Below are 19624 nucleotides of genomic sequence, written 5' to 3' on the forward strand. Positions count from 1 at the left end.
TTAACAACACTTGGAAAATACTCAGTGGAGGAAAAGCACTCATATCTTTTTTATTTAGGTACAACACAGCATCAAAATCTCGTTCTGCAGAAAAAAGACAGCTATGACTAATTTACATTAGGCTGTTATGTTGTTAACGCTGACGAGCACTGTGCTGGTATTTACCGTTGTAGCTGGTTCAGGTGGAGCTACTTTTAACAACTTTAGAGTTTAGTCTAGTTCAGTGGTTCTCAGTCTGCGGCTGAGTCCCCTCCGCAGTGCTACAAGATAAATGTGAAGGGTCAAGAAAGGAGTTAATGGGAGTTAATGGGAGAGGAGAGAAGAAAAACAAAGTGCTGCAACACAAATCTGCATTCATTTTTGTGGACTGTTTGTTTCTTCTGCTACATAAAGCTGCCTTACAATAGAAAAGTGAAGAACTGCAGATCGATTTTTACCATGGATGCTTTAGACATTTTTTATTAATGGGGAGGCTTTGTTGTACACAGCTGCTGACACTGATTACAGTTAATTACTGAAAAAAATGCAACGTTGTAGAAGTGTGCTTTTTTTCTGTGGGACTTCAGTGTGCAGTAAGATGAGGTGGCAAACTGATAAGCAGAGTTGTTGTGATTGATTGCTTTCTGACCTGAGAATGCTAATAAATCAATACCACACACCACAGCCATTCATCACTATCATAATTCCTCACTTGGAACATTGTTGTTGTCAGTGTGAATCTGATAGAGCTGAGATGTGGAAACGCTTCTTATAAGCAGAGCTGTGGAGAGCTCAGTGAGTTGTGTGAGTAGATTCATTCTTGCTTGCTGTTGCTTTAGCATTCCTGTATTGATTGCACTGCATAACTCACTTAGTTTATTAGTATGTATGTTTGGTTTTGCCCACAGGATGAAATATTTTGGTATTCCTTGTAAACTCCTCTTTTCTTCTCGGCAAGGACAGACTCTGATCAGTGGTCTTTCATCTCTGCATTGCCGGTTGAGAGAAACAGGAAACTGACACTTCCCTCACCCTACCACTCTTAATGAAGTCATCCAATGACACAGAGACAGAGTTAGGATCCTCCTGAGGCCTGGAGGCTGTATGGATGGATGCATATGACTGTACAATGGGCATGAAAAAGAGAGAGGCTCCCGAGAGGCAGCCTATTTAAACCCCAGAGGGCCCAGAAAGTGAGCTCTCTGCATTATTCTTCCAACACGATGCAATTCAAGTATCCTGGAATGTGTCACCAAATGGCACTGCTGGGATTTTCAAACACGAGTTCACACCGCACCAGGAAGGGCGCTAAGCTTGTGCTAATCGAGACAGTGTAACACAGATGCTCTCCACCGGGTTAAGGGGAAAGCGGAGCGTGATGACACAGGCTGTTTCCCACGTTTTCTCTAAATAGTCTTCCACAGAGCCATCTTTGCTTTGAAAGTTCTCATGCACCCTCTGTCCATTGACTGTAGAGAAACGAGAGGACCACGCATGAATAAACAGATGAATTAAATTTTATTACCATCAAAGTCATCAACTCAGTCAAGGAGTACGGTACAGAGCTCACAAATGCAGGACAGGACCTACAGGTGACCACTGGTCCTGGCAAACATCTACAAATACACCTGTAAGTGCATGGTAAAATGAACAGACATGGGAGTACTAAATATAGTGACAAATGTATTGGGGGAAAAAAGCATTGCTTTAAACCATGTAACAGTATTTCAACAGTATTTATTTGCCATCTAAACAAATAGAACGGACCACATGAAATAATCTATTCACATAAAAATCTCTTCTGGTTAAGCCTCTCGTTAAAATCTAAATGTTTATCTTCAACAATATAAGAAACGATCTGATCATGGTATAATCTGAAAGATCGGTGTGTGTACTGATCAATATTAGCAGAAATGAAAAGGAGATACATGTAGAAATACAGTGTAGATACAAACTTATCTCAAACTTGAATAAATACATGTGATCAGTTTTCTCCCGATTTGATCTGAAATGCACGTTTTCATATAAATTCACAGGTCTGCACAGTAAATACTCTTGAGGTTGGGCAGAGTCAGACAAAGAAGCCGAGCACGAGCCAGGACACATTACACTTTAATGATATCATTTAATAATTGTATTAACAATGTGGCTGCTGTCTCTGTGTGACCAGGGAATAAAAACCAATGGTTAATAGTGTGTTCAAGCAGGAAATAATGTTGGTCACACACGCACAGCACAGCACACACACACACACGCACGCACACACACACACACACACACACACACACACACACGCAGATCCGACAGCAGCCAGGTGTTAGTTAAGTGGCCAGGACTATAGACTTGTACTGACAGGTACATGGACACCAGGAATCACAGTTTCTGCAGCCAGTCGAATATTGCTCAATTTCCTCTAGTGTGATTACAGAGAACTCCTTCTGTAGCTCTTTATTAATGCTCGAGGGGACCAGTGACGAGAGGATGGTTTGTTATTACTGTTTATCAAGTAGAAGCTGAAAATCTTTGTAAATAAAAAAAAAAATATACACAGATAAATAATAAAAAATAAAATAAATAAATTCTGAAATGTTAAACATATGCTTCATACATTGTTTCAGTACAATACAGGTCAACAAAGCTGAGTTGGTAAAGATGACCCTAGTTACCACAAAGTCAAAATGATGCATGTCTTCCCTTGAAAGCCGCATGTGGTCTGTTAATGCACATTTTGTTTTTACAGTTAAAACCAAATATTAAGACGTGTGGCATTTGAGTCAGTATCCAAATACAAAGGACAGGATTAGGTCAGAGGAGACACAGGTAGACTGAGAACTAGCAACAACAACAACAAAAAAGAAAAACGAAACAATTTGTGTCACGTGATGGATAAAGATATCATGAAGTCTGCTGTGATGTTTCTAAATAAGAAAAGCTACAAATTAATTTGAATGCATAGAACTGCTATGTAATGACAGTTTTTTTTTTCAAAATTTTCTTTTCATATAACTTACATTGACAGCAGGGGTGCTAACTGAACAGTAGTAATAAGACAGCAAAGTGTAGCTGCAGTAAGCTTTTGAAAAGAACATTAGCCTCGACACGGCTTGTGGCAAAGAGGCGAGAGTGCTGTGGCCTGCGATAAGACGAGTAGCGCATCTTTATCCACCAAGTGGCTGTAAATGTAAAACGAACAGCAAAAAGTGAGAATGCATGCTGTTTCGGCTACTTCTACAAAGGTCTCTATATACAGAATCTTTACACTTACAGCTATGAGGTTCTTTCCTGAGCAGGAAGTTAGCAAAGGAACATAGTGTTTGTGTGTGTGCTTATGTGTGAAGCTGCCTATAGTTCAAAATACAGTACTGGGCATAAAAACTCCCAGTCCAATCTCAGTATTGTTCAACGCACAATAACTGGTTGGTGTAGACAATAACATATAGGAGAGATAAATATATTTCCCATGTGAGAGGGATATATGTGAGGGCCTGCACTTACTCTGTTACAGTACGAGATCCAAATTTAGGGAAAAGCAAAACATTTTCTACTGATTCTCAGAACAAATACTATAATTGCAAGACTGGCAGAGAGAAGTTTCCCAAGTTGGCTCATTAAAAAGGAATAAAAGCTGTTTTCTGCACAATTATGTCTTCCTATATTCTCTTATCACTAAGTGGAGAAGACTTCAGCTGTAAGCCACAGCTTGACAGCAAACCTGTCTTCGCCCATAAACCTATAATGTGGGGAGATAGATGTGGTTTATGTAATCTGACGGAAAACACCAGAGGGGTCAGTGAAAAAAGACACAATACATGTAAAGAGAAAGCCAATGCAACGCAGCACTCAGGAAAGGTAGCACACAGCCTCCATGAGATGATGCTAATGCTGCAAGTGAGAGAGAAGCAGAGTCAGTGTCACCATGCTAGCAGCTAATGTACAGTGTGCAGGAGTTGGTGGGGACTGCAGAGGTCACACGGGGAAGGGGCAGGGGTCGGGTGTCTAACCCTGCTCGTCCCCGGCCCCGGCGGGTGCGTGGTGAGCAGTCGATGCTTCTCCATTACAACGCGGTGTGGGTTCGGCCTCCTGCAGTGCTGGGCTCTGCTGCTGTGGCTCAGCGTCTGACGCTGACACCCCGGCTGAGGCCTCTGGCGCTGGTTGGCTTATCTCAACTCCGGCAGGGAGCTCTGTGGCCGCAGCGGGGGCTCCCTCAGGTGTTGCACCAGATGAAGGTGCGGAGGGGTCGGTGGCAGCCTGGGGAGCTGCGGGGTCTGCTGGGGCGCCGGCTGCTGGGCTGGCTGCCCTCGATTCGCTCTGCTCAGGTGCTCTCAATCTCTTCATGATGGTGGTGACCCGCACCGCTTTCTGTGGGAGGAGGTAGAAAAACTGATCTCCGATAGGTTCAATAACCTGAAAACTTGCTCAGAGAACATCAACTCTCATCGGACTGCCTCAACTCACAGTTACACAATACTGCGCTACAATACCTGCCTGTTCAAGGACCACACAACTACTGAAGGAATTTTGAAGAACAGCTTCCACGAGGAGAGAACAAAAGGGCTTACCTTCCATTTAGCTCTGGCGAAGTTCTTCTCTATTTGTGCACACACATTTTCCTTGATGTTCTTATCTGAAGCTGCACCACCAGAGATCCTGTTGCACAAAATGGGAAAAACACAACAGCTTTATACTTCCCCTATCTTTGGATGTCACAGGCTGCTGCACACAGTACCACTCAATTTACTCTTCTTTTTTCTGACTAAAAAACTTTTGCCAAGGACTGTTTAACCTTTTATTGTTATTCTAATCATTTTTCTGCCTGGGCCCTTTTCTTCTAGCTTTTGCCTTTGTGACGATCAATTGTGTTCAAAGTTTATAGTTTGCTGGAAGCGCCTCTGTCAGATGCAACTAAGAAGGGCGAACAGTCGAACTGAAAATTGATCAATATGTGATTTTTTTAACACAATAATAAACAGTTCAATGCCTTCAAACAGTAGCAACCGCCAAAGCAATGCTCAATAAGGTGCCCCCATATAAGAAAATAACAGATAACAAAGGGTGCTTTCTGCAAATTTGATTATTTTCTATACTGGGACACAGACTGTGCTGTGGTTATACCAAGAAGAAGAAGAAGACAAAACAGAAGCTGTGAGGTCTGTACTTAGGCGCTGTGGTGATGTAAGCCAAATGCTAACATCATCATGTTAACAAGCTCACAATGAAAATGTTAACATGCTTATATTTAGCAGGTATAATGTTTACCACGTTCCTTAGTGTTCAATTGTTCATTTTTCTGATAAGTTTGGTTTTAATTAGCTATTTGATGCTACAAAACGTGCAACATCATGATTGACAGGTGTAACTGACTCGCGATTGGGTCGAGCAGGTGTTTGGGCAGGACCTTGTTACTGTGACTCTTCTCCCTGATCACTGCTGTGCAGACTCTGGCTCAAAATTACGTCACCAGTGCAACATAGCGACACTCGTATCCCTGATATTTTGGCTTCAGTTTTGTGCAGTAAGAAGTGGAGATGCGTCGTTCGTCTTTATAATACAGTCATTGATGCAAACTTGTTTCTTGTTTAAAGTGGCCAAAAAAATCAGTCATTGCAGGGTTAAATGTGTTAACATACATTGGCTAATTAATACTAAATATAAGTAAAGTAGAGTTGAATGTCATTAGTTTCAGGAGATGAACTCTGGGGGGCCAAATTCTGTTATTTCAGATTTATGTTCACTTGCTGAAGAAAGTTCAGGGTCATCCAGCACTTTTAACTTTTTAACATCTGGAAATCATCCGCGTAGCAGTGATAATCACAACCAGTGTGGTTGTGTATAATTTGACATGGTGAAAAAACATGTCTGTGGAAAAGAATGGGGCCGAAGATGAAGCCTAGTGGGAACAGCACAAGTCAGAGGAACCACTGAAGAGGAAGCATCACCAGCAACAGCTGAAAAGTTTCACAGGTGCAATTTGAACCCGTTTAAGGGGGCATCCCTGATACCAGTGAATCCACTAATTGTCAGGACATTTCAACAGGAATCTGAAAATGTCAACCTGCAGGTGGTGCTAAAGGAAATGTCATTGGATCACCAAAGTCACTGAAATACATCCTCAGGGACCTTGAATGCCTGGAACAAAATATTTGTTTTAGATATTTCAGACATTGCCATCCCTAGTGTCACACTGCTAAAAATATCTTTTAAACTCATGTTGGATAATGTGGAAAGCAGCTTTGGTTTATTGTCAAGTGAAGCTTCAGTTTTGATGCTATTAAGTTTCCCAACACAGTTATAATTGACGTGTCAAACAAGCAAGAAAGCCCGATCTCATGCCGCCTTTCTGATCACATTAATACAGTCTGATCACTTTGTTCTGATTTAAATGGGCTTCACAATATCTCAAAGCTCTGCTGCCTACCATTCATGGTTTATAGCCTCCTGGGCTGTCAGTCTCTGGTCTTGATCCACTTCCATCAGACGAGCAACCAGACTCTTGGCTGTCAGAGAGAAATCACACAGACAAACCTCAATGAAAAAGCGTTTATTCTCCTGATGGATGGGAACATAAATACAACGTGTTTGAACACTCCAGAGGTAAGAAGAGGGGAAAACCCTCTGGAATTTGAAATGTTTACCCAGCAAGCTGCAATTTTGTTCCCTCACAGTGTTAACATTATCCTAAAAGTACCTGAGTCAGAGATGTCATCCCAGTATGGAGAGTCAAACTCATAATCGCCTGCCAGGATCTTGCGGAACAGGTTCTTGTCATGGTTTTCATAATCATCATCATCGGTTTCATCGTAGAAAGGAGGGTTTCCTGACAGCCTGGGAAAAATAGAGCTTTGGGAGTCAAGAAAACATCTGTATACCATATTTACACAAGGTCTATTAAGTAATCTCTCTTCATTTTTCCTTTCACAACTTACAGTATGTACATGATGACACCTGTAGCCCAGCAGTCCACAGGCCTGCCATATCGCTGTCTGCCAACCACCTCAGGAGCTGCAGAAGAGCACAGACATTTGATAAAAATGTCCTGACGTTAAAAGCCGAGACGTGACGTTCTCCACCAATCTGTCCATACGACAACCTCTTAAATCTATATGCTCACCCAGGTACTCTGGTGTCCCACAGGGGTCTTTGATTAGTCCATTCTCCAACTTGGCAAGATGGAAGTCACTGATGACTATTTTAGAGTGCTTCAGACGGTTGTAGTAAACCAAGTTCTCCAACTGTGGACAATGACGTATTACAGTGACAACAGTTAATATAATATTCATGTTTAAGGTGCAGAGTATGAATTTCAGTGGTGTTGTCATTTCTGAACAGTGAAATGAGTCCTGGTAAAAAGAGACCAGTGACTATATAAGCAGAAGTTCATGGTGAACAGTGAAATCCTTTTAGATGGATTACAGTTTTATTGCCACCACAGTCATAATGTCTTATTTACTTCTGCCTAAACCCAGATTAGTCAGTATAGTCCAAGTCCTGTGGTGTGTTACCTTGAGGTTTCTGTGCACGATATGCAGGGAGTGGAGGTAGGCGACAGCCTCCAGCACCTGGCGCACCACGTTGCTGGTGTCTCGCTCTGAGTAGTAGCCTTGATCCAGGATCCAGTCAAACACCTCTCGGCCTGTTGCACTGTAGAAACAAGAAATATGTTAGGTGTTTGTTGTTGAAAACTACAAATGTGATTTTATTTCAACCTCAGGAGATTTCAGGCATCTATTTTTTATTTTTATTTTTTTTGAAAAGCATTTGTTGTCTTTGCTGGATGACGAGACAATAATGAGACTATTCAAAAGGCAAAAAAGGACTGATAGTATAAAAATATATAACTGTACTTTTGCATATTTATATTCATATTTATATATATATTTGCATATTTGTATTGAATATTTAAATTGAAATTACATAATTCCCAGAGTAAAATCTGTTGACAAGACTGCATAATCTGCCATACCTGTTTCAAGGAAATGGTTTCAGTCATATCCCCACTGTTTCTTTTGTGTTTGATCATTTTCTTTCTAACCACAAACCCATAAATCAAGTGTCCTCGAAGGACAAGATGAGTATCCTACATCTAGCACATCCATGGAAATGCATCAAATTCCCCAAGAACACATGCTGATGAGAATGGAGCAGCTAGCAAGCAATCATATCCGAATACCAAATGAGTGGAGTTCAGAGATGTTCTCATATCTACAGGGCCTCGGGCTACAACCGCTCTTTCCCCAAGAGTGAATAATCAGCACATACAGTTCAACAGACCCCAGCTACAGCAAAGACAAGCAGAGAGCCTTTTCTCCCGGCTCATCAGACATCTGAACTCACAGTTCAAGGAAGAGGAAGTACTCTTTTTTGGTCTCAAAGACGTCCACCAGCTGGAGAATATTGGGATGCTTCACCCTGAGGAGACGCATCACAAAGCACAAGACAGAGACACAGAGAGAGAGAGAGAGAGATACGACATCTGAATCATTCATTCAAGACATGACTGAGATCTGCATGTTCAACTGCCCATCCACAGATAAGCTGATTTACGTGCTCTAATTTATCCATATGGGCATAAAGACAGCAACAGTACCAGCTGGGAAACTTCATGGTGAATTTAACCCATAAAGCTACAATACTTGAAGCTGCAGAGTGGTGTTCCTGCCTGTCAATGCCCCATGAAGTTGACAAAACACTCCTGCTGCCTCCATGATCCTTTTCACATTTTATATTGAAGAACTGAACAAGGAACACGGTCAAAAAAGAATGAAGCTCCGTCTGAAATGGCTTTACTCATTCATTCAAGGCTAAACAGGTTACTGAGTGGAAAAAGATTTGGGACATTAATGCATCGTTCTCATTTTGTGTCACTGACAGGTGTAGTGTTTCACAACTGTAATTTACTTATCCCAAACATCAGGGAGCCGAGGGAAAGCACAGCTGTTTAGAAGAAAGTAGTGGACATCGTTTGGACAATTCTTGTTCTATTGTTGGTATTTCTAAAAGCACATATACATAAAATGTGCGTTGAATTAAAATGGCGATGAATGTAGTCCAGGTAGCTAAGGGGCACAGATGGGGACATGCTCTATTTTTAGCTTATCACAGATACATGTGGACAATGATATTGTTTTCTCTACAGCAGCCAATCAGGGTTTGTTCTCCACTGATCCAGCTGTTGTAAGTGTTGTAACAGTGTGAGTGCACTGCATGCACTGGCCTACACCGCTCTTTTTCTTTCCTCACATGGATCGTTGTGCTACTAAAGCTCTGTGCTCTCTGCTTTGCCCTGAAGAAAAAAAAACTGAACGATCTTCAAGAGCAGGTTGTGTAATGTCCCTCTGTGCATAATCCCACATTGTCTCTGCATCACACACCAGAAACTCAGTTTCAGCCAAGGAGAAGATGTAAACAACTCTGCAGTCAACCAAACAAAGAAAGTCATACGTAACAAGTGGACAGTACTGCTTCATATTGTTTGGGGAGGGTTGGTTTTATTCCAGAAGGGTTTTTGGACGCCTACACTACCGGTCATACTTTTTACACTTGGATTTTTCCAGCTGTTAAATTTAAATTCAAATCATTCAAAGTCTCTGTGTTTGAAATTAAAGAATAGTACAAATAAACACCTGGAAATTTAATATCATGGAATCTACTTGTTGAACTAAATTTAATCTGACATTCAGTGACACACTCATGACATTCTACGAGGGAAATCAAATATTGTTCAGAAAGTTTGTCTCAGCACTTTTCCTACGAATGTGCTGCACTTTTATTTTTGCCTGTTTCACCTTTGCTTTCCTTTCCTCTAATGTTTTGGCTCATTATCTCGCTGTAGGATGAACCCCTGATCAGTCAGACTGTCTTCCTTTTTCTCTCCATTCTGATAGAAATATACCGTCCTACTTCCTGCAGTATTGTCCTAATAATGCATCAGAGGGTGGAGAACACAGTCTGTTCCTTCACTACCTTTGTACAGACAGAGGGTTTGTAAGTCATCATCAAAAGTTGGGACAGCTGTAGGAATTGTTTGAACTTGAACTTCCAAGGCTTCATTTACTTCAATTACCGGGTTTGCACTGCAGTCTTGCCCAAAACAGACATTTTTAGAAAAGTCGACAAAACACAATTGTGTGTCTGTTTCCATTGAGTTCTGTTATATGAATAAAGCTGAGTTTTTTTCTCATCTCACGAAATCATCCCAATTAAACGTGACAACAGATTTACAGCATCTGCCTCTCGGTTGGAACTGGCTCTTTGGGGCATGATGCAGCAGGCGCCACGACTTGAATTTTTCAGAATATTGGTTCGTCAATTAGTCTGAAAAACCACCTCATGCCAGCGTATACTTTTTTTTTTTTTTTCTATTTTTGCAACATTTGAGAGCTTTTTTGAAATTCATGCATTTCCATTTCTCGTGTTTTAGTAGGCAATTTCAAATTGAGCAGGTCAGCACACCTTGCTGTCAAAAAAAAAGAAAATTTATTCATTGTAGAACAAAAACATCTAAATGTCATTTTTCCCCACACTAATTGTGTATTCAATGCCCTATGTTTTCTTTGAGATAAATAAATAAAATTAAAATAATTTAAAAAATAAAAGTAATTTGTGCTTATACATTTAATGGTGCAAATGTCTTCTTCACTTAAGGCCATTATTCATGGTTCTGTGACGTTGCCAAAACAGCTGCTGCAGTGAGAGGTGAAGTTATTACCAATGACAAAGTTCTTGCACACCATTAATGATCGCCTCCAGACGTGTTTTAATACTCTGCCTGTAAGAAGGAATCATCTGTGTCTCATATGCTTCTCCCACACAAAAAAAAAGTTAAATTACCTCATTAAAAATTCTTAAAATTACATATACTCCCTCACAATCATTAAAACGTCCAGAATCTATGAATATGCAAGTTTTGTTCCTTTCAAAAGTTTAACTGCTGGACACAAGATGTCTCAACTCTCCATGTCACACCTGTGTAACTGCATATCGACACCCTCTTAAAATAATGGCCTAAGTCATTTTTTCAGGTTTTTCAGGAAACACAAAAAACTCAACAAAAGAGTCACACTTTTGACATAGGCCATTATACAACCGGGGGTAGAATTGCATGTTCCCCTCAACTGAGGATTCAGGCGATTTTACCAGAGGTGGCCAGCATCATGAGGGGGTGATTTAGGCAAAAAAAACATTTTTGTCAAAACATGACTTAGGCCATTATTTTAGGAAGGTGACGATATTGAACCACAACTGGCTTCCAACTGAGCCTTAGTGTGAAACTCTGCATATACATTACTCTGCACAATGAGGCCCAAACAACCGTGTGAAGTAACAATTAAAACATATTTTTGGGTGGAGGGGGACTTTGAGTCAGAAACTCTAACTGAGAAAAAACCAAGTTGTTTGTGACTGACAATGTGCAGGAAGACATAAAAATAAATTAATGAGGATTAGTACTTGAATGAGCACTTCTTTTCTTTTCTAATGCCTATATTCAAGCATTTTATATTCAAGACTGCATTTGATGTTTTGCCAGGCATTCTCCGCAGCCTTTGAAACTGTCATCACATTTGATTATTCAATAAAAACCCCCACTGATGATTAACGCCTGAAAAACTGGAGCAGTTTCCATCATATCCCCGTTATTGCTGTGTCTGAAGTGCAATTTTCAGAAGAATAAGAATCCATGTTTTGAAAGGCTCCTTACATAGAAATCACACCTTCATCATCGCCGTGCTTCACTGCGCCGCCTGCTGTCAGCGACAAATAGTTTGACAAGACCCAGGTTATGCTGATGTGGATTTTACAGGAAAGTTAGATAATAGAGAAGCTGAGAGGAAACGACTCAGATAAACTGTGTGATCAGTCAATAAAGTGAGGTCCACTTGACTTTTATTATTATTATTATTATTATTATTATTATTATTATTAATAATAAATTGAATTCAATAATTTATTACTTATAAATAAAAAACATTTCTGCTTCGTTTTTCTTTTTAGAAATCCATGTCGTCTGTGCAGCTTGTGTTTAAGAAGGTGAAATAAGGAAAAGAAAAAAACAAATGAAAATCTTCCAACACAAAACTAATCATGCATTGTTTAACTTGGACTGAAGGGAATATTAGTCCCAATCCAACAACTCACATCTTTAAGATGAGGATCTCATTTTTCGCAGCCTTGCGGACTTTCCTTCCATCCTTCTTTAGGAACTTTTTACACGTGTACATTTTCATTGTAGTTTTGTCTTTAGCCCTGAATATCTCACAGAACTCCTCCCTGAAAGGAAGCATTGCAGAGTTATTTGCAGAAATATAAAGACAGATCATGACAGTTTCTTGAGAAAAGATAGAAACATAATTCAAGAGTCTGTATGGGTGTTTTTGCTCTGCAAGCCGCTGGAGAGATACTCACGATTTAACAGTCTGACCCAGGTCATATTTATCTGTCACGTCTGAAGGATTGTTATAATCCTTCTTTTCCCCGATTGTTATACAGCCAAATGGCATGGCCTCTCCTGACCTGTGGTAAGAGAAACAGAGAAAGAGAGAGAGACAGAAGAGTGGAATGAATAATAAGACAGAAGTAGCATAATGCTGAGAAAGCCTGTCAAAAGTGTAAGAGTTAAAGAGCCACCAGAGGCAGTATCAGCGCAGCGGATTGTTTCACTTAATGTAACAGAGCCTTTCATGATCCTGCAGTAAGAAAGTCCAGAGCCTCAGAGCCGGCTGCACAGAGTCAGCTTTATGTTTGGATCTAACTTTTATATAACTAATACAACAGCTGGGGGAACAGTCTGGGGTGAAGCAGAAGTCTGGACTGAATGTACTGGTGCTTTTCTGTGGGATGAAACTTACAAAACGTGGGGGTCAGGGAGCAGAAGGAGCAGCATTTAATGAGTGCGGGGCCTGGCGAGGAAACCGCAGCAACAAGTGAAGCATTTCCAATCAAGACAGGGAGCCGGCCAGTACAGGCAGAGCACCCCAGGACTGAGAGAGGAATTAAAGTACTTTACGAGCTCTGCATCAACACTTAATTGCGGTGCCGCCTCTCTGTGCCTCTCTTTAACAGCATGGAGTGAAATTTGAGACCATCCTATGTTACTTTACTCTGTTTCTTCTTTTCTGTTTTTTGGTTTTTTTTGTCTAAGAATTAGAGTCAGTTAAGTTGGAACTATTAGTTTTGTGTTTCAAGGGAAGAGACATTTTTTAGTATTTCATTCCCTGGAGTAGAGATCTCAAAACAGCACGGTGGTGCAGTGGTTAGTACTTGTGGGTTTTTCTCCAAGTGCTCCAGCTTCCTCACAGTCACACAAGACATGCAGGTTAAGTGATGACTCCAGTGTGAGACTGAATGGTTGTTTGACTCTATATGTCGGACCTGTGATAGACTGGCGACCTGTCCAGGGCGGGTGTACCCCTCCTCTCGCCCAGTGTCAGCTGGGATTTGCTCCAGCCCGCCAGCAACCCTCAAAGTATAAGTGGTATATTAATGGATGGGATGCAGTTAAGACTGTATTTCTGTCTGTGTAAGCGAGCATGTGTGCCTAAACCCTAAAATCTATGCTGTATACTGTAGCAGAGTAGAATAATGGAGCAGATACTGGTAACAGTGACAGTTAGAAAATCTAATACCCTGATATATCAACCAATTTCTCTTTTGCGTAATTTTTGATCCAATAAATCCATCCATTAAATGACCAAGATATGTACAAAATGGGACACTGTACTGTTGAAACGAACTATGTAATAACATTGTTTCTAAAGCTGTATTCGTAGTTCAGTGCTAAGGGCTTAGCTACAGCAGCTATGCAAGTAGACTCGCTAGCTGCACATTAAGTTACGCTGTAGCACCCCCGTCTTCTGATTCGTGATGGACTCAATTTCTCAATCAACTATTCAAGTGTCTGACACACACCACGTGAGCAGCTGGATTCCAGCTGGACAGGAAATTACTGCTCCCAGCGAAGCAAAATTGCAGCTCATAACTGACTGTGAAACAGCAAATTCTCATTTTTACACTGACGGTTTTGTACAGTGGAGCTACAAGGTGCTTGTAGGTGAATTTTGCTATCTTCACAGAAAGCCAGGCTAGCTGTTTCCCCCTGATTCCAGTCTTTGAGCTAAGCTAATGCTACCTAAAACTTATCTGGAATTTCAACCGTCTCCCTGAAATTTTGTGTCACTACAACTAAACTGCAACAGCAAATATGTTTGTGACTGGTTACTGATTATGTTTTCTATTAACGGAATGAGGAAATGTTAATTTACGTATTTGACATGTGGATAATACGTTGATACTGAACATACCAGTAAAATGTTCACAGACGGTATATTTGTTTTGTGGATTTTGTTACGTTGACAGTATATTGCAGTTATATTGCAGTTAAACTTCTAGTGACTACAACATCAATCAACTTTTTTATGTCATGTGCTTTGTTCATCCGCCAGCCACCCCAATCACCACCACTGCTGTTAATAAATGTAGAGCTGCATTCATTCAAAAACATTGTTGCCTCTGGACAGAATCCAGCCAGTGATCCATTTTTTTTAACATCATTTCTAGGAGACACAGTTGTGAATTCTTGTACTACAATTTATTGTCAATTTATCAGTTGGACTCTTTTATATATGAGTTTCATTAAGGCATTGAAGTCTGATCTAAAACACGTGACTCTCACTGTGAAACTAAGCACACATTAGTGTTGGGAGATATGGATGAAATCTTATATATAATCCTATAAATGGTATGTGTGTTTTTATAGCACATTATCCAGAAAATGATGATATTGTAAATTTTCTGGAAACGCAATTAAGAAACCGTTTATAGATAAACTGGGGATTCAGCGCATTAAATGTCTAACAAATGTTCACTCTTCATCACACTAATGCAAGGATCATATACATCTAATAACGCCATAAAGCGGTCCTGCTTATAGCAATATTGCCTACAATGGCCTGATACATCTGCTAAGGGATATCTGTCTTGGTTCAAATGGCTAAATCTCTTACATCTCTCTTGACAGCAGTATTGTAGTATTACCCAACCCCAGACATCATGTGATTCAACACACAACGAAAGGGAGATTTTACTGCCGAATGCTCTTACAATAGCCAGATAAATTAGAGTAAATTGTTTTCAAGGGTATAAGCTGCCAAAAAACAAAAAAGGCAGAAAAACAGAAGTGGGATCAGATCATTTACAACAAGCAAGTATGTGATTCAGTGTTCTTCTGATTCAAATCCCTGGACAGATTGGAGAAGTCTGCTGGGAGAACAGTTGTTGCCTCTCTCATCTACTACCAGTGTCCTTGAATAAGGCTCCACACAACTTCTTACGCCAGTAAAACTGCTCAAGGCCCGATAGTACAACACTGCAGACAAGTCCTGAGCTGGAGTGAATGTTCTGTATGTGAAGCTGTTTGAATGCAAAGCAGGACGGTGCTGAAATTTCTCCAGATGAATAAAGGGGCGAGAAATATTTATTTCCTAGACACACAAAATCCATCTGCGCTGGCAGTCTGGGTGATGGATGTCTACATGTAAATGAGCGCAGCCAGCGTGAGAAGTATAGCGCCATGTGTAAGAAGGGCAATCTGTTCACTGTAGCTCCGCGAATCGACCTGTAATCCAATATAAATGACCGAGGCTCGGCGCGGAGATGTCTCAAATGTGCTGAGAGAAAACTGTGCTCTCTCTGAACTTCCTTTGCTCATCTGAGGCAACAGTCTGCGCTGTGTAGTCGGCACGAGGAGCTGACCTTTTCTGGCTCCCTGTGTCTCTCTCTCTCTCTCGCTCTCACTCACTCTCAATATACTGCACTGTCTCTCTGTGGTAAATGCTGTGGCTCAGTGAAGTTATGGTGCAAAGAGGAAAAACAAAAGCTCTGCAGGAACCAGTGGTTTAAATGGAGGTAATTCAGAGTGAGTCTGGCATTAGGAAACGTGAGGGAAAAAAATTCTATAATATGCTTGAAAACATTGATATTCAGCAAGCAGCTGTAACAGTCCACAAGAGAGTCGTAGCATTGTAGAGAGGGATAATAGGCTGGAGGAAGAGAGACTGAAAAAGATATTCTGATGATGATGATGATGAAATCTAATTTAATGAAGTAATCCAGCAAATAAACAGGGCCTTTGTGGGTTTGGAAAGGTTTCTAAGCCCAATCGATGAGGACTTTATTTTCATGTGTTCATAATGAGCTTGTAAAATAAACAAATAACAATAAGAAGACTATAGGAAAAAAAAAATACAAAGTTTAGCACAAAGTATCTCAGTCAGCCTCTCCCATGTTTTTTTTTTGTTTGTTTGTTTTTTTTAAAGTGTTGATTAGTGTGATGCTTGAAGAATTTACAAAGCACTTCAAGCAGAGAGAGCAGGATCCCGGCAGTATCACAACACAGGCTGTATAATGGCCCCATTTGGACTGACCACCATCAGCAACATTCAAGCGTTATCACCCCGTGTTCTGACTGTTATCTGCCCTTCGGGAGCAGCGATCGATGGCTCGTGATGCTTTATGGCCCAGTGTGTGACCTGGGTCTGCCAGCTGAGCCTGCTTGGGCCGCACTGCTGTGTCACCAAGGATTCTCTGCAGATGCGGTGAAGATTTACAACATGGAGGATGGATAGTGATGAAGATCTTGGGTTTTTCAGGCAAAGCGCAGCTCCCGCTTCAGCCAGGCAAGGTGATCAGCAAAATGAGGCTTTTCTTCCCTCGGCCTGTTTAAGATCAGGCTACAGGTTCGGCTAATTTAGGTGAAGTCTAAGATTAGGTTAAATAAGATTAGACTGCATTGTATTAGAGCGCTGTATCAGGATTTTTTTTTTAAGGCATTGGTAAGGGGGATTATTTTACCTGCTGCTGTGGTATAATGTGATGATACACCTCAGGGAAATGGCTGGTGCCTTTTTGGTATGGTTATAAACATGAGGGAGCAGCTGATCGCACTAATCCCACCATGAAATTTTTCTGAGATGAAGAAGTGTTTTCCTTGATTTTGGACATCTTTCATTTACTGTTCAGTTTTTTGGCTCACATCTTCTCTCTCTCTCTCTCTCTCTCTCTCTCTCTCTCTCTCTCTCTCTCTCTCTCTCTCTCAATGCAGTGCCTCAACAGTTATATTTTAACAAGTTTTTACGTAGATAAACCTTCCCCTGAGCAAAGTAAAAATATATGATTAAACAAAATTTGCTCTATTAATTGCACATGGATGATCAGCTTTGATTTCATGTTCCTCATCCTAAGCTAAACTTTACTGGAGACAAATAAAACTACTGTATAGACCACTAACTGGCTTTGCCAAAAAGTTGTATGGGTTGCAATGATCTGAAAACTCTGTCCATTTTATGCATGCTGTTTTGCAGTCTGAATAAATCTTAAATGAAAGACTTGCTAACGTGAGAGCAATCTTATTGGCTTGTCATGCACACATTAATCAGATATATATTCAGTTTGAAGCTGCACTAATCAGTATTTTTTTATTAACAATGGATCAAGTGACTACACGACAGGAGTCGACAAACCCACAAATAACCTTCACTTTTTCTTTTGCTAATGAGTTCATCATGTTGACTTTTCATTTCAGTGTAATCGTTCTTTCGCTTTTGTTACAGAGTCTGGGACAGCTGTGGCTCAGGAGGCGGAGCGGGTTGTCCACTGATCAGACAGTCGCTGGTTCGATCCCTGGCTCCTCCAGTCCACTTGTCAAAGTGTCCTCGGGCAAGATACTGAACCCAGCATTGCCTCTGATGGCTGTTCCAGTGTGAGTGAGTGTGTGAGTGTATGGTAGAAGTGCTCAACGTGTAGAAAAAAGCGCTGTATGAATGTGTGTGTGACTGGGTGAATGTGGCTTATAGTGTAAAGCGATTTGAGTGGTTGATCTGACTAGAAAAGTGCTGTTTAAGTGCAGTCCATTTACCATCCCACTTACTCTCTCTCCTCCTCCCTACACTCATGTTTGAGTCTAATTCATTCGCCAAAAAAGATACAAAACACACATTAAACAAAGTTAAAGATGAATTTCACTGATAGCATTAATATTATTATTATTATTATTATTATTATTATTATTATTATTCAGATTTTCCATAGATATCACGATAATATTGTTATCATGGATTCTTTTGGCTGTGATAAATAAGCAGTGAAAATGATATTGTGACACGTGCACTGCATTAAACAAATCCGAATTTTCTAAACCCCTTAACACTGCCATCATTTATCTACTGCTGGTTTTCATGGGATCATTTGGGAAGAAGGTAAGCAGGACACAGAATGACGAACTGGTAAAAAGTTTCAACTTTTAAGTTTAAAGGGAGCAGCATCCCTCTTCTGTGTTGACTCCCCCGAGCCCGCCTCAAGTGTTTCGGACAAACCGCTATCTCTGTTTTGACAAGGCTCAGCTCAGCCATCTAAAATATCATCGTCCCCCTCTCTGATGCTCTGTCTTTGCCTCTGTTGCTGGAGGTTGGCTGGATCCTCAGCCCCACAAGGACAGACTCTCCAGCTATTAGGAAATAAACATCCTTGACATTCAGTTTCTTTCATCCCTGCTGATCTCCTGAGATTGCCCAAGAGACTGCGATAGCTCTTTGCCTTGAGCTGAAAGGAAAAGATAAGGTCAACACAGATAGGGATAGCGACAGTTGTGTAAGTCTTAACAGAGACCAGTGTGAGAAAGATGCTCAAACAGTTGCCTCTCGCTGCCTCCTCCGGTAAAGAGAGCTGCAATTGCAAGGAAACTATGCTTAATAAGCAAACTGAAGGTCTGAGGGATAGAAAACGAGAAGTCAAGATCTTGCTGGACTTTTGAGAATCAGCTCTGTCTTGACTTGGAATCCTTACACTTATGCAGTGCTGAAAGTAAACGAGGGACGAGTAAAACAGCCATATTAGAAATGCCTATATAAGACATATATGACCCACCATCTCGTTATTACAAAGACAATGGCAAAAAGGTGTTGCCTGGCGAGCCATAGCTGTGGAGATTGGATAGTTTTTATTATTTTAAGTTAATGTCTGTACCATGTCCAACTTTGTGTATGGTTCTGGTTGCAGCACGAACTATTGGTGCTAAGGGCGGCACTTGACACACATAATATGACTGCGGCACCAGTGCGTTTTCCACTTTAGTTTCTAACTTCTCCTCCATCTTTAAATTATGATGGTGTCAAATACATATCATATACTGAGTAAGAGGCAAGCAGCACTTAACCCTGATCCGAGAGGTCAGACTGAGCTGCAGTGTCAGAGGTGTGATCTGAATGGCAACTCAACAGTAAATCATGTGCACAGGTATTCTGTGAAGCTCATCCGACCTGACTTGATTCTATGTGAAATCTGATTCTAGCTGCGGGTGTGAACTTGGAATTTAGGTGCGACGACACATGCATTTTAAAGACAGAACAACACCATAAGTGTTAAAACATTTTCAAGTCGGGTGTGGACACGACACATCAGAGAAGTTTTCAAGGGTGTGCAGGTGTCAGGACGTAAGTCATTCAGATAACGCGGATGCAGCCCAGCAGTGATGCTAATACAACCCAAACAGCATCTAATCAATTTAGATCATATAATCTCATTTTGCATTTGCAGCTGTTGTGTTCCATAGATACAAAATGTGGCATATATAAATTTACTAATGATTGTTATTGCTTGC

The 19624-nt window shown here is 40.8% G+C and overlaps 1 protein-coding gene across 1 annotated transcript in view; it reads right to left on the reverse strand.

The window, feature by feature from the left end:
- Window positions 1-1478: 1478 nt before the first annotated feature.
- camkvb (CaM kinase-like vesicle-associated b) overlaps window positions 1479-19624 on the reverse strand; it is a 41252-nt gene continuing 23106 nt past the window's right edge. Inside the window, exons 2-11 of the mRNA XM_056364512.1 lie at window positions 12379-12486; window positions 12112-12243; window positions 8311-8385; window positions 7479-7617; window positions 7088-7208; window positions 6903-6978; window positions 6665-6801; window positions 6395-6473; window positions 4539-4626; window positions 1479-4338 (exon numbers count right to left, since the gene is read on the reverse strand). Coding sequence (XP_056220487.1) covers window positions 3976-4338; window positions 4539-4626; window positions 6395-6473; window positions 6665-6801; window positions 6903-6978; window positions 7088-7208; window positions 7479-7617; window positions 8311-8385; window positions 12112-12243; window positions 12379-12473 — 1305 coding nt within the window. The 5' untranslated portion in view covers window positions 12474-12486 and the 3' untranslated portion in view covers window positions 1479-3975. The remainder of the gene's footprint in view (window positions 4339-4538; window positions 4627-6394; window positions 6474-6664; window positions 6802-6902; window positions 6979-7087; window positions 7209-7478; window positions 7618-8310; window positions 8386-12111; window positions 12244-12378; window positions 12487-19624) is intronic.

The sequence above is a fragment of the Seriola aureovittata genome, chromosome 2 (genome assembly GCF_021018895.1).
Source record: "Seriola aureovittata isolate HTS-2021-v1 ecotype China chromosome 2, ASM2101889v1, whole genome shotgun sequence".
Lineage (NCBI taxonomy): Eukaryota > Metazoa > Chordata > Actinopteri > Carangiformes > Carangidae > Seriola > Seriola aureovittata.